Source organism: Liolophura sinensis, chromosome 6 (assembly GCF_032854445.1).
Source record: "Liolophura sinensis isolate JHLJ2023 chromosome 6, CUHK_Ljap_v2, whole genome shotgun sequence".
Classification (NCBI taxonomy): domain Eukaryota; kingdom Metazoa; phylum Mollusca; class Polyplacophora; order Chitonida; family Chitonidae; genus Liolophura; species Liolophura sinensis.
The window spans coordinates 77,058,620-77,075,015 of record NC_088300.1 but is presented as its reverse complement, the minus strand read 5'-3'; the positions used below and the strand labels follow the sequence as shown (position 1 = coordinate 77,075,015).

At 36.7% G+C, this 16,396-nt stretch overlaps 1 protein-coding gene across 2 annotated transcripts; it reads left to right on the top strand.

Annotated features, from left to right (window-relative positions):
• The first annotated feature begins 675 nt into the window (after window positions 1–675).
• LOC135469337 (ADP-ribosylation factor 6) lies at window positions 676–15,702 on the top strand. 2 transcript variants are annotated; one of them, XM_064747962.1, is made up of 5 exons: window positions 676–861; window positions 6,843–6,949; window positions 11,181–11,284; window positions 11,509–11,707; window positions 12,697–15,702. In XM_064747962.1, exons 2-5 carry the CDS (start codon window positions 6,868–6,870, stop codon window positions 12,840–12,842), a joined length of 531 nt encoding a protein of 176 aa, XP_064604032.1. In that variant the 5' UTR covers window positions 676–861; window positions 6,843–6,867; the 3' UTR covers window positions 12,843–15,702. The 2 variants fall into 2 exon arrangements, with proteins under 2 accessions (XP_064604032.1, XP_064604033.1); XM_064747963.1 differs by having other exon boundaries at window positions 676–865.
• Window positions 15,703–16,396: the final 694 nt, after the last annotated feature.

Sequence of the window (16,396 nt, the reverse complement as noted above, 5' to 3'; positions counted from 1 at the left end):
CCTCTTGCCGTGCAAAGACGAACTGAAGCCATTATACTCTGTAGGTTAATCATGGGATTATTATTATATCAGCTGGGAATTTGTTTCTGTACACTATTTTTTTTTTGGCAAGAACAAGATTTTTCAGTTCCACAGGGGATTTCAATTTGTGAATTCATACCGACACAATTTAAATACCTTCTGCAGAGAAGGCTACACTGAAATCGTACCGAGATTTAAATCTCTGGTGATCATTTAAGTAATTTGCAGTTAGCTGCATTTAGCCATCTCATAGCTTATATACGACAAATATGACAAAATTCAGGTCCTAAATTTGAATTGTTCACAATGTCATGATTATCGGCCAAATTAATTGTGACGAGTTGTAGTAGTACCCCCAAGTGAGCCCCGAGTAGTGGCGTGAATGACATCAGAGATTCCACCTCACCGTTCACGGATATCCCCACACAGCCCAAGAACTTCGTATATTACTGCGCGTTATGTGGGTCGTAACCATTTCTGTATTTTGTGAGCTTTTATACCAACTAAAACAGGTTAAGGCTTCTGACTTTCTGACTATGGATTAATGAAATACACCCGCGATCAGAAGTCATAACTTCCATTTCAGACCGATCACCTTTGGGACTATTTTTATTCGCCATTTCCGCGGATTTGCTGGTCTGCAACCGCCATTACTTCTTGGGAAACAGACGATGAATTGATGACAAGTTGAAATTTATGAAATGTCTTGATATTTCTGGAAAAACTGCTGTAGAACAGTTGTATCTGGGTGTGGCAACATAGGTTGCTCTTTAATGTGGCAGTGACCTGGGGTTCGGTGGCAAGAAAGGAAAGGAATCTAGTGGTACCCGGCGTTCAGCGGTAGGTGTGTACCCTGGGATTGGTGTTAGGTGCATATGATTTTGACGCCGTTGTTGTTGTTTACCCCAACAGAGTACACAAATCCGATCCTCCTCGGCTTAGAAAAAAATTGCACCAAGTGGTATCTTAATCATACCTTTGACACGTGCTGTGTATTATTTGTCTTCTTGATCCAGCGTGATATTTGTTGGAACCAAACCATATCATCATTCTGGCTAAATCATTAGATGTGGAGGGATATGTTATACATGTAATTGTTGTAGATTTTATGCTTGAGAGTGTAACTATCCTTACTGAAAGCACTGTGTTTTATGACAGTAAGATGTCAGCTGTATGCTTTTCAGTGATTATATTATTCGTAGGTTTATGGATGCCTTACTGAGCTGCTACTGGCACATTACTGGTTACCACCTGACCTGGTCTGACAACTTTTGTCTGACCCAGCACATCTTGACAGTGAGCTGCATTTTTCCCCATAGTTTGTAGGTCAGTGTTTACAGTGCATGACTCCAAAGTTTTACTTTTCGCACTGGACTGAAAAATACCTGAGTAACTAGTTGTCCTCATATTCAAATATGTTGATTCAGCAGTGAACAGAATTTAGTTTAGAAGTTTCAGGAATTTGATGTTTCCCTTTTACTGCCCTCTAAGAACATAAATAACATTAAACCCTTTTGTAATTGTCAGTCGTTATGTTAAGGTCCACAGTATCATTAACTAGTTTGTAACTGGAGGAAAGCATATGGTACTTTTTGTTGCCTGTCACAATTGTAGTCCTGAAATGGAAATGCTTGTGGCTCTAAGTGAAAATGTTTGTGCCTGCCCAGTTGCCAGTGTAGAGAAAAAAATAGTTTATAGCATCTCATGAGGGCACTGATCAAATAAACGTATCCAAAGCCATTCCAGGATGATCTCCTAAAGATAATGTAACCATGTAGTGTGAAACTCCATATACAAGGTTTGTGTTTATACACACGAAGCTCAGGCAAATAATTTAATGTCAGTTTGTGGTGATCTTACTATGCCATTCCACTCAGTGCTGTATATAACTTCAAATAAGAATACATCCACTTAATTCTGGTTTGAAGTTACGATTTATAATTTGAACTTGTAACTTCTAACTTCAAATAATACTTTTTCAAATTCTTATTACTTACAAAGCTTGAAAATATTCAAATTTAATAATAGTCTATCTCATCATGTCTGCCTTAATTTATTAGACACAAAACAGTTCTTTTTTCTTGCTGACTGATTGGAAGTGGGTGGCAATAAAGTTATTAAGGAAATTTGTATTTCATGCTTGGATGATTACAGTAATAATTTTTTACAGCATGATTTGCAGTGAGCTTGAACTGTTCTCTGGGTTAACTCATTTTAATTTGTTCGCAATGGTGGGGGCAAGGATTTCATTAATGTGGCGAGAGTTACTGTGATGCTCATGTACTTCCCTGGGACCATTCTGCCATTCATACATTCACCTGTCTGTCACTATGACCTTGTTTGTTAAGGGCATATATTCAGCCTGAAAACCTTTATGAGTTTTAGTAAAGGAACGCGTTACGGTTGAATGCTGATGTTGAGTGTTGTGCATAGCCTGTATTTCACCTTGTGTGTGAGGTGATATCTATGTGTTCCAACTGTTTGTGTAAATAGTTAAATAGTAGCAAAGTGCATACTCTCTAGCAACATGGTAAGCAGAATAAGGTAAAAAAGAATATTTAGCGATTTGTAAAACTCCACTCATAAAACATTTCACTTAAAAGATGATTGTCACTCAGGTTTAAATGTGGAGAAAACAGGAATACCCATGGTACACTGTATACCATTGTCCTTTTTCATGTAGCTGACAATGCACTCCACATAGAATGCAAAAGCTTTGGATTTGCTACTAAAATAGGGAAGGCGTGATGATGATTCATTGTGTTAAATCATTGTATTATTTGGTCCAGTTTCCTCCTACCATAATGCTGGCCGCCATCGCATAGGTGAAATAAACTTGGCTGTTGAGTATGGTGTTAAACACCAATGAAATCAATGTCTCATTTGGTATGGGTTATATCGAATTCATGTGCAGCTTACATGAGATGCAGCAGTTCATGACTCTTGCTCGACAGTTTAATGTTCATTGAAGGCCGCTAGTCTCCCATCGCTATGTTGTGTATATCTGTACGTCTGTCACATCTGTGAAAGTTTGTCAGTAACTTGATACGTGTCAGTGGTTTATTTCGGTTTATTTCGGCCACTCTTGCTTCCTCTTTCCATCAAAATGCCGCCTGTTGTACAAGTAAAAATTTGTAAGCATGGCACTAAACAACAGTAAAATAACAGTAAGTAAATAAATAAACTCAAAGCTTGTAATACCAAAATTTTTATCAGAAATAAACTGCGCAAGGCTGAACAGTCTATAATTTGGTTAGAATGTTCCTTTTCTCATGTGACCATCAACGACTTCAAACAAACTATCAAAGCTTTAAGGAATTGCTTTAATACAGGCTGGACAGTAGGGGTTAATTACTAGATTATTTTAAAATGAAAGACTTTGTTAATAATATCTAATTTCTGTCTGATTGTTGATTGCGGTAAAATCCTTTTTAATGGTTATTTCTACGTGCTGAACAGCTGCAGTGACACTCTCATTTTACATGTTCATTGGTATTGTAATCAAAACTATCTTATGACTCACGTATTCTAAATAAAGATTTTCCGTGTTCAGGGCTCAATCACATGTTGCTGTGTTCATGTATCTTGGGTCCTGGAATTTAATCCTTTTATTAATAAATTCTTGTGTTCGTCCAACCTATATGTAGAAGCATGATGATAATTTTGATTGTCTGTGGTGTGAAAACTTTTGTTGCATTCAGAGGGTAGAACGTAACTTGCTTGAGTTTATCTGAAATGCTAAGATTTTTATAAATCATTCTTTGTAATATCAAATAAGAAATGGGGGTCACCCAAATACTTTTTTGTCTAATGAGCAATTAAAATACATTCAAATGGTCTTTCCACTCCTACACTATAAACAACTCTATCCCATACATGTATCACACAAATATAAAGATTTTCACTTTATCTTTACCTGTCAGAATTTTAAAAAAACTTTTTTTTAATTTTTAAAATTTCAAATAAAGAGATGAGTGGTCATTAAACTACAATTTTGTCTGACAGGAGTGCAAAATGCCTTTAAAAGAGTGTGATCTGAAATTAATGATGTCTTGTCTTATTGATTGGCAAATTTTCTAATATATTGGGCTAAAGATCTTCAAAGTTTAACAGTTACATCTGCTGTGTAATTTACAGTTTTGCCAAATTTAGCATAGCAGCTACAGATTTAATCTTCGGCGAGCTTTTGTTAATTGTTAACTTCTGTAGTAGAAAAGTAAAATTAACTTCATAATAACATGTTATATATTATGGTTATTATTATAGCCAAAAGGTAATGGATACTGTATTATTATCTGATATCATTTGTACCAGTAGGTATTAGGCCTACATTAGGACTAGGCTGGTTCCTGTTATACTCAGAACTCTAGTCGCTCAGGCACAGGTTATTTAATTTAATGGTTCAACAGTCAGGTGCATGTAGAGCGCTGCCTTTAGCTTCTGCTGCCACCAGTAACAGATCACTGGACCTTAGTATACTCCCATGGCCAAATAGGTGGTAATCCATTCTGTTTGGGAGTGGAACAATATTTAAGTCTAAGGATTAGTCCGATATTATCAGCATTCTGCTATGTGGGCTTGAGCAGTATTTTGATTATGTTTGGGAGGTGGAGGCCAGTGTAAATGAGTCATACAAATAACGTATTTCATAGTAAACTGCATTAGGCAAGGGCGTTTTTACACATGCACAGTTGGTCATGTACATGTACAACTAAGCATACATAAGGTGTCAAAAAACTTTCAGTGTATGGCACTGGAATATAAAGGTTTCATGTATTTACTTTTGTATAATTGAATTGCAATGTCCAAAATGCTTGTACACAGCTGTGTAGTATCTATGGATGAAACATAAATCAAGGGTTTAACATCTGCAGGAAGGAAATTAAATTGTCACTTGTGACTGCTTCCTAAGTCTGAAATTTGTTATTTCAACGGGCTTAATTGATCAATGCATATACATGTATTAAGCTTCTGGGGAACTAGTGCTAATATATTATTGTTGCAAGTTATGATCATATAGGGTTATGTACATGTACATCTTTCTAGCAAACGGTAAGGTGTGGTGGTTTTCTCTGGCCTTAACCAGCATCGTATAAGCGAAAAATTCTTAATTACCCTATTTCTTTTGAAATTTGGGACACCTTTTCTGCTCATTTTAGCCAATATATATGTAATTCTAGCAGGAATTTCCAAAAGGCTGGTAAAGAAATGTAATATTCTTCTTTCAACATTACTAATACCTGTCCCAAATTTTAGAAGAATTAGGGTATGGTGCTAAAATACCTACTACTAAATAAAAATCTTAAAGTGCTAGGGAAACCAGACAGAAATATTAAAATCATATGAAAGATACCCTTTGAAACAGCGCTAACACCATTGTTCATTAGGATTTACTTAGTATGAATAACACTATTTACCCCTTGTAAGTGAAGAATCCTTAAAATCAAAATCTTCATCAGTTTCTGTGAAGTTTTCCTGTTGTGATGGTGACAAGATAATGTTCCTTATGTCACATTGAATGAGAGACATATAACTATGAGTAAAGCAGTTAAGCTGGAATGACGTTACATTTGTGGCTGTATGTCAGAAATGGTGGACTTGAATAACGTCATAATTGGAAACGAGGGAAAACATATCTTTCATTCTTATCCTCAGAAACTTAAAACAGCAGTTATAATACAATTTCATTTTTTTACAGTTTAGGTCCTTAGCTCATCAGTCATGTGTTGACATTTTCAGCTGGTCTGTTCATACCTTGTGACTGCATGTACATATACGTGTCAGTGTGGATCTAATTCTTTTTAATGAAGCACCAATATGCAAAACAGTTGGTCCTGAAGGATAATTTCCTAGTATCAGGAAACTGTTGAAATTATTGAACTTACATATAGAGAAGTTGAGTATGGTCAAAGTAAAAACATTGTCATAACTGATGCCCTGTAATATGTAAGAGGCAGTTGAGTGTTGTGGAAATGTTGCACGAACCACAGGATTTTATGAATAGGGATAACAGATTTCATTACTGCAGAGCCAGTCACTTTACTAAAGATTTCCAGTTATGAATTGATTTCAGAATATATTTCATCCGTCTTCCTTCTGTATGTGCCTACAAAGTACCATAAATGAATTTTCTTGTTAGGGTGTGTTGGTAGACATGAAGAATAAATAAATAATCAAAAGGCGCAACCCTGGGCCATGCATATAGAGCACTCAGTGACAGACTTTGTAATCTGTTATCCTCACTCACAAGGACCTCTGGCTGTTGCTAAATTTCTGTGACATTGGAAAGGTTACCAGGACAGTGTTTCCAGCAGGAATCATCAAATCCGTTGTTAATACAAAATGGACTGAACAGTTTTATTTGCTGTTTTACCTATACTGACTGTGTGTAACAAGTCCTGTTTTAATGTTTGTAATCAACATTGGCGTGTAATGCATTGCTGTGAAACTCATGCCTCAGGTGGAAAAGCTTAATTTGAAAACCCGTCATACCTATTATTAGAGATGAACCATACATATGGAGGCGAGTTATATTAACCTAGTGAGCTAATTCCCACAACTCTGACCTCACAGTTTGTTAAGTGTATTATTGGCATTTAGCAGAAAGAAGTCCTAAGTGGCTGTACACCAGTGGATGACATAATAATACAGCTACATTTCTTGGATGTTCTCTGGGAGTTGTTAGAATTTTTTGCCACCTAAGAGTAGAAGGTTGATTGCTCGAAAAGGAATTACTGATCATTGTACACTTAAAAAGGTACATGTAACTTGTTTTTGTGTACATGTTGTTTGATCTCTGCCTTGTTTTTCTATGTTTTCAGCTGTAGCCCTGGAGAAGCTTGCACCATGGGGAAGTTGATGTCCAAGGTGTTTGGTAACAAAGAGATGAGGATATTGATGTTGGGGTTAGATGCAGCGGGAAAAACCAGTATCCTTTGATTCTCAGTTTTCTGAAATCTTTCTTTTTCATTGTATGATATTTTATCCTCGTGAAGTAATACAACAGCATGAGAAAGCCTTTGTACACACTACTACTCAAGAAGTCAGTTTCAGCAGTTTGAAGCTCTACTTATAAGGTGAAACCTTAATGTTTATGTACTACAATAGGCGTGTGTATATTATGAAAAGTGTTGGTACCAAAAGTATAGTGTGTGTAATTTTAGTTACCTCATTGCGTGGCTTTGCTTAACTGTCTGTATTTGAAGGACCTAGTAGAGTATCAATTACAACCCATTAGGTTCATCAGAAAGGACCTTCTGTACAGTTGTCTTACTTGGCAAAAAACATGCTGTACTGTTTTACACCGACATCAAATCAGGGATTGTTTAAGGACATTATCACAGCAAATGTTTTCGGTATACTAGAGATCATAGTGCAGCTGGAGTATCATATCGTTTGACAAAATTAATCAAAAAATTGTGCTGCTATCCCCAACTGTCCTAATCCTTTAGATGATTTAACCCATCAACAGGCACATATACATGTATATATATATATATATATATATATATATATATAAATGTATATATAAACTTCTCTCTCTCTCTCTCTATATATATTTCTTTTTTTTCACACCAGATTTTGCAACATTTATAGCTACTCTTCCTGATTACAGCAGGTCTCTCTAATGTAACTTATGTCAGATCAAAACTCTTGGCTTAGCTCCCTAGCTTTTGCTTATACATTATTTCCTGTGGAGAGAAACACCCTCTTCCTGAAGTGTCCATAAACGCCTTGAACTGGCCATACTGTCATGTGTATGAATTGGGTGTGAGTTAAATTGAAACACTACATATTTTTTGCTTTACAGAGCTACTGGGGAAGGCCTGTCAAAGTGTGTTTGTAACCTGGTTAATTGAAGCAATGTTGAATAGTTGTGTTAACAAATCAGCCTCTGCTTTTCACCCTTGCCCTTAGCCCTACTTTCCCCTCCCCTATTGATTTAATAGGATTCACAGGCGTTACTTGTCCAAGGCACTGAATATTTCCTGTGCTATTTATAGCTACACTGCTGTAGCAGAGCTGTGGGATACCTTTTTTTCTGGGTCAACATTTAGAATTTAACAGCATGTAATATCATTAACGATTAACAGGTGTGCTAGATTACCTCAAGAGCACTGAACAAAGATATGCCTTTATTAGATTTTACTCTGCATTCATGTGGACATGGGTATGTAATGGACATTGACATTATTATATCTTCGATTCCACAAAGCCACATAAACAAATGTATCCAATGTTGGTTAATTGTGTTAGTGTGAATGACAGTATATTAGACTAGCTATTGTTTTCTCAAACTTTGGGTTTGAGGGTGATTGTATAAATGAGTGAGGAGTTGTATCAGTTGTAAACCATTGATTTTGAGTTAGTTTAATACATGCACTGTAGGCGTAGGTGGCTGAAGTTTCAGTCACCTGTAAACAGAATTTTTGAGTGGAGGGCAAACTAACAAAAACATGTTGGCTGAATAGTTGAGGCCATTGAATGCTTGTTTCACTGGTTATATACTGTACATTCTTGTAATGAGCTAGAGATTCTGATATTACACAGTTTCTCGTACTCTGTAGTAGGGGCTGGCAGAAACAAACGTGCACATACATACAGATATCATTTTATCTCTAAATCTTATGATGTTTCATCAGTGTGGGGTAAGTGAGGAAGGTAGTGTGTAGAGGATTAGATGATGGAGCGTGGAGAGTCCAGAAGTTCATAGCAGTGATGTACAAGTACTCCCACATGTACTAGGGCTATACACACAGCTGGTACAGCTATTAGAGTAGCACACTGCTCGCACCAAACATGTATACATGTCTGGATTTGGGGCCTGTGACAGGTAGTTAAGTTTTATGCAAGTGGTTTTCATTTAAAATGCTAAAATATAAAAAAAAATGTTTGTATCTCCAAATACCAGGTACCCAAGAAATACATGTAACTGCATATAAAATATCACTCTGTAGATATCTGTATGATAATATAAGACTGCAACTGGAGAGATTGCGTGAACTGATGATAGATATGTACAAGATATGCATGTGGACACAGTGAGCTCCTTCAGTATAAAATAACCTGGTATTTCAGATCTTTTCATCTTCTTAAACTATCATGAAAGAGACGAGTAGGGTTACTGTGATTTTATTTAACTTAAATTTAATATCTGTGTCAAATATTGATGTGCATGTGTGATAGCTAGGATGAAAATCCTGTAAAAATGTCTAGTGTTCTATAGTAAAGATTTGCCACTATCACAGGAATAGCTACCTACCCCGTCATATTCAGTAGTCTGTAAAATCACACAAAAATTTATTTGCAGAATTAGATAAAATTAGATACATGTAGCGTATTCACCTTACAACATGTCCATAGTCACAAGTGTTAAGATGAGATAGAGCAGAGACTACGTGTGCGTGTGTAGATGATGCAGTTTTGATTCAGTGAGAGCCACAGAGATAACAGCTCATGTAACGTTAGCTTTCATAGTACAAGTCATTTTCTTCTGACGGAAGGATAAGATAGTGGTCCAGATGCGCCGGCATTGTCGCCTTAAAGGATGTAAATTCCTGCATAAATTAAGTAGAAACACTTCTGGCTGCAGATGAGCGGAGGTGGGCGTCAGATCTGTGTCAGGCTGGCAGCGTGAGAGAAGTAGTCCCTGGTGGACATGTCAAACCAGAAAAGTTAGGCCCCACTTGCGCTCTGCAAGCTTGAATGCGGGACCTGAACATGTACCTACTCTGTCACTTCAGCTATTTTTAGCACGCTTGTGTACACCAGTGTGTGTGTGTGTGTGTAGACAGAAGCCACTGTTCAGCAGGTACTACCAGACAGGCACTGATGAGCTGCGGTGTCATGCTGCTGATCATTAGATACTACACTGTGTGTGTGTTGTGCACGCCACCTTGGCAGTGCCTTAACCCCTGTTACCCTACCCTACCCTCTCTTCTGTTGTGATCTCATTTGCCATTGGCAACGCACTCTTCATAATAAAATAAATTTGTGTTCAGGTGATATTAGGTTAAGGACATAATGGTGAAAAATGTATTGAAGGGAGATTGGGGGAAGAGATCTGATAGCCATTTAAGAAATCCATTTAAACATGTGATAATGTTAGAATAAAAGTAGTACAAGTAATCTGGTGCAAGGTGTCACCATACATGTGTGTACAGGTAAGCTTTTACAAGATTAGAGGCCTGGCAGCAACCTGTGAATGATTGTGGGTTTTCCCCCGGGCTGTGCCCGGTTTCCCCCCACTATAATGCTGGCCACAGTTGTATAAGTGAAATATTGTTGAGTATGGCACCAATCAAATAAATAAATAAGTAAAAACAAGATAAGTGCTACTGTTAAGCATTGTCCACTATCTGACATCAGCCATATTAATACCAACTTCTCTCCTTCTTAATATAGAACATTTTAGATGTTATACATGTATTATTTATTGAACATGTCTTCAAAAATCAAATCTGTAGACATATTTTTGTGGAATGAAGTAGAAAATCCTTTCTAGACAAATGTTACCCATTGATGACTAAATGTTCTTTAAGAGAGCCCTGTGTTCCATTGGTTAAATTCATAATTTAAGCTTTGTTCAGCAGCTTGTTAGAAAATCTGTACACATGCTGAAGTGATATTTCTGACTTGTTATCTAAACAGTGATGGGCATTAGTTGTCTGTTAGCATATATCTGATATCATCTGATGGTAGTTGCCTCCCTTGAAGTTGTATTCATGCAACCATTTCCCACTAAATGGCTTGTTTTTCACATTTAATGCCAGTTACCTTCTGGTACTTTTATTCCATATGTTACAAGCAGGTATATAATGACTGGCATGTGTGGTAGCTGTGGTACAGTACAAAGCATCAGTTCAGACCACATGTAGTGCGCAGTTTTCATGTGGTGGGCCAGGAAGCTTCAGTCCGAGGAAATGATGAGGTTTTGGACAACCATAGGGAGAAAGCATTTTGCCTTATGCGCACGTTATTAGTTTTACTGACCAGGAAGAGGTTTTCAGCATTTCCACAAAGTTATTGGTTTGTTAATGAGGTACTGGTTGTTCTCCAATGTTAATATGCTTAGTGATAACAACTTTCCAGTATATATCAACATGTATATTAAAAGCAGTGTATTGTATTTGTCTCTTTTTTCCTTAACAATTGTTCAGCTATTCTATACAAGTTGAAATTAGGCCAGTCTGTTACAACTATACCAACTGTTGGGTTCAATGTGGAATCAGTCAACTATAAAAAAGTCAAATTTAGTGTGTGGGTAAGTACCTGTACAATGACAACTTCACACCATTATGACCAAGAGCACATCACATCAATATTCATGATAACTCCTCCCATCAAAACATTTCGCTACTTCAGCTTGCTATGTGGTAAAGTAATATTGAACAACAATTTTTTTCAATGTTCAATGAAGTGTCCGTTAGTGAAAATATTATCGGAAGCATAAGCTATGTTGCTACAGTGGCTTACTGTTTGTTATAGGATGTAGGTGGCCAAGACAAAATCCGTCCACTGTGGCGACACTACTATACAGGTACCCAGGGCCTTATCTTTGTGGTAGACTGTGCTGATCGGGACAGGATAGACGAAGCTAGAACAGAACTGCATAGGATAATAAATGACCGAGAAATGAGAGACGCCATAATATTAATATATGCCAACAAGCAGGATTTACCAGAAGGTAAGTTAAATTGTATCAATTTTTAAGTGGTTGATTACTGGTGTACATGTTGCTTGAGCTAAATTAGAGAATCTTGTTATATTACCGTACCCTGGCTTCCTCTCCGGCCATAAGTGGGAAGGTCTGACAGCAACCTGCGGATGGTCGTGGGTTTCCCCCGGGCTCTGCCCGGTTTCCACCCACCATAATGCTTGAGTACGGCGCAAAACACCAATCAAATAAATAAATAAATATATTACCATAGCAGCTGGCACTGAGCATTAAAGCTTCAATACACAAGGTCATATCAGTTAATTAAGAAGAAGGTAATATTTTGCCTGGATGGATTTGTTTGTTTTTTTTTGGTTAATTTTTTTTTTCATTATCAAATTACCAATGGCCAATGAAGTTGACTTTTTGAATCCACCTGCTGGTTAGGCTGCAACTTTAAATCAGGAAGCTTGTTGGCTACATGTTTAGCTGCCAAGGTGTGGCAATATCCTCAGTGCTGTGCTTGGTTTGCTCTACCCTTTAAGCTTGACTTCTGTTATAATTAAAGTGAAATATTCTTCATATGATGCAATATAGATATCAAATAATGTAAATAAGTCAGTTGAATTAGTATTATGTTCTGTCAGGTGTTGAGATGTAGATTATTCAAATGTACAGGCTGACTTTGTGATCATGGTCCCAAAATACTGTAATTCTTCAGCCTTTTCACATGTTTGCAAGATGTATTTCAAGCCTATGCTGTTACATTATCATAATGCCTATTTTGAAATCACTGTCGGTGATAGTGTTTTCATTGGATTTGTATAATATTCAGCTTTTCAGATAGCCTGAGTATTTTTGTTTCTGCCTACTCTGGAGCAATCTCCAACTTGCGATATTCCAACTTGCATAATACATGTACCACTTGACCTCGGTGATAATTCTATAGATACATTCTAAATTGGTCTGCTGGAAATTACTGTGCCAAGTTCATCATATTGCCTGTTTTTGTTTCACAGCCATGAAGCCTCATGAAATTCAGGAAAAATTAGGATTAACACGGATTCGTGACAGGAACTGGTATGTTCAGCCGTCTTGTGCTACGACAGGGGACGGACTGTATGAAGGACTTACGTGGTTAACATCAAACTATAAAACATTTTAACATTGATGCCAAGGATATCACAGCACGCCTGTAACGTTTCAACTTCCATATACTCATCATCATCCATATTTCAGCAGTTTTAACTGGGAATCCTGTGTGCGTGTGAGTGTGTGTGTTTGCACTTACAGGTCAATGCCCTCGAGGATTGAGTTGGGAGGAAGAGGATATTAAATACACACACGACGTTTGCTTTTAATGAAATGCACAGCTGTGCCACAGAGATGAGTAACTCACAATTCCTGCAGAAGGTTGTCAGGAGCTTGTATATATGATGATGGTATATGTATCTGCGTATATATATATATGATAGATATTACTGATGTGTACAGATGGGTGTTGACAGAGACATTGCCTGGGAGACATGTATGCATTTTATATGATCAGTCAGAGGAAGTTACTCTTCCTGCAAGAATTGTGACAACCAATCAGATGGCTTGTATTAGAAAGTGCCCAAGTCTTCCAAGATGGGAAGTGGTTTCCTTAAGCGGTGAAGATGAGTGCTTTTGGGCTGTCAACCAGCTAATCAGATCTATCGTATATGTAGCTGTAATCAGGAAATTACTCTGGAACTTTTAACTTGGCCAATATTCAAGAAAGTTTTCAAGGGCATCAGTGAATGGCTAAAGTTCTTGTTGCTAAATGAAATTACTTCCTGAGATAATGGTTGTGCTGTGAACATGTTAATCACCCGACACAGACTCATCTACACATATACTTTTATAGATTTGTTAGTTTTGCCCTTTGCAGTACAAGAAAAGGTTCCCAGACCATCACACTCTTGATACATTTACCTTTCAGTGAAGTATAAACATGCCACATTAAGATCATAAGGATTCAGAATGATTTTTTTTTTATACTAGAATCAAGAAAGGTTGGGAAAACTTTTGTTAAAGCTGTGTTGAGTCTTTTGGCTTTGTTTTTAAAACTTTCTTAATTTAAAGTAAAGATGCATTTTTGTTTTAATAAGACAACTCTTCGTTTTGAATTTTTCCTGCTGTTTTGGACTTGAAATATATTTTTGTGTAAAGTTATGTTTCATGGTTGTCCACAGCCTGTTCGTTTAGGATTAAAACTATGGCACTGGCGCCAATTACTATTATGGGATATTTTGGTTCCGATTGAATTCTTGGTGCCAGCATTATTCAAACATTCTAGAGGCTTAGAGAGGTTCGAACCAGATCTGGTTTCTCTACTTGATTTGTCGTGATCTAACCTGTGCAGCAAATGTTTTAAGGATGTAGCACCACTGTGGCATTTGTTTTTCTGCAGAAACATAGCCATCAGAATAAATGTTCAATAAGAACAAGTAGTAAGTTGTAGGATTGACATCTATACTCCTGAAGAAAAACTGACCAGTGGCAATGATCCATGTTATTAGTTTGATAGTAGTCAGATAGGTGGTGATTCTTTCTTGGTGGAGAGTTTTAGGTTGTTTGTTTCATGAGATCACATGTACTGTATGTCAGCATAAAAAGTGGCCATGAAGTGAGTATTGTGTTTGATGAAGTGTAAATTGCACCAGAATATTCCCACACAAATTCTAACCACATCACCACAGTTAATGATCACTGCCTTAGATCCTTCTAGCCAGTGTCTGCTTCATAAAGCACACAAAGAATTTATGCCAGTGGAACATGCTATGCCGTATATTGGCATGACAGTTTCTGTTACGTATTTGTAGCAAAAAATTGTGAAATAAGATCAAGGAATATTCTCTATCTGCATTAACCATGACCTTGATAACAATATTTACAGTGATGGTACCAGGCATGCCATCTCGTATTCATTGGTCTCGAGAGGTTGCTCAAGGACCAACATTGTTTAATAATGTAAGCCTAATGCCCGTGGTCAGAGGGGAATACTACTATTGTATTTGCTACACTTCAAATTGTGACTTGTTCTTGTATGGACAGGCTTTTTTTCCAACTTGTGCTCTGACATAGTAACCTGTAAGAGTACAAACCTTGAGAATATTTTGAGTTCTTCAAGCTTCAAATTCACAAAAGCTCTATTAATAGGTGATTAAAATTTAATGCTTTGTACTGTAGTAATGAAAGCATGCTTATTGTGTATTGGTTGTTGCTTCAAATTTAAGACTGAGTTTGATATCTTGATGTAAGTTAGGCACTGAAACAGGTTAGTTTGAGATCAACGAAAATGCTAGTTGAAACTGAGATTGTTTCAGTGTCTGCAAGTCTACAAGTGATGATGTATGTAATTCCTGATGGACTGGTATTCTGTGCCTAGAACCTTCACTGAGCTGCTTTCTGACTCAGCCATTATCTGTATATTCAGGCCATGGTTCAGCAAGAACTAAGGACACTAAGTTAGTGTGCTATAATTACAGACATGTGTACTGTGGTATTTGCGTATTCCAGTTTCATGCGCAGTTTCCATCGTGTACAAATACATTTTGCATATATATTGTCAGAAAAGGTCTGATTGTTATAAAGCCCAAACCTTTTTCTGTACAAGCTGTAAATCAGTATCCTTATACATGTTCATGTATATGTGCATTTACACCACAACTGTGAAGTTTTGTATGAAATGTTAAGTTACAAAAACAACTTTGCCAGTGTTGACCCTTGTATGAATGAATAAGAATTACATATATGTTTAACGCATCTATTGTTTTTCTATTTTTTACTTTTATTTATATTTTTTTTCAATGAAATCTTCACATGTGAGCTTTTTTCTTGTCATTGTTCAGCTGTTTATAAAGTGTCCCAAGCTATTATTCAGAGGGTTCTATAGAAATGTAGACAATGCATGCTGTATACTTTTTACAGGATACATCAGGCTTATCAAACCATGTTTCTGCTATCATCATGTTTTGTTTAGCGGTTGTTTTTTTTTTCAACACTTCAGCTGACTGGGAAATGTGTTAATTTCTTTGTGCTGCATGATGGCACATTATAAATATAGATGTACATTTTATGACAAATTATCTTAATTAAGAGATTATATCCTGATTTTTTTTTTCCTTGCCTTTGGTTTTTTTTTTTTTTTTTTTTTTTTTAATTTTTTTTTTGTTCAAAGTAAATTTTCCCAAACAAAAATGACTTTGTTTTGTTTTATCTTGAATGATTAACAATTATCTTCAGCAATCAAAAGTATGAGTAAAACTTTGTAAAAAAGGTGGCCTAAAAATTAATTCAGGTAACCTTCAGGTAAACTAGGTTTACCGTTCATCATAATATCCGCAGTCTTCAGCTGTCTTGATTGATTAATTAATGGCTAAAACGAGATCATTAACCATCATGTTAGAATGGATTGATAAACTTGCTAGCAAATAAAACCACAGGTGTGAGGGGATGTCAACTGTGACCCACAGGAATGACATATCCATATTTTATTAATCACAGTTCCATTTTAACATAGAGCTGAAGTGACAGGCCGGTGAGTATTGAAGTTACTGTCTTTTATGTCACACAGATTACCAGAGTTCACAGAACAGATTCATCTGTGAAAGTCTATTACACCTCTCCCTCAATGCAATGCTGTTGATGGGAGACAAATCTGCCTACAGTGTTACAAGCGAAGAGTGTTCTGTG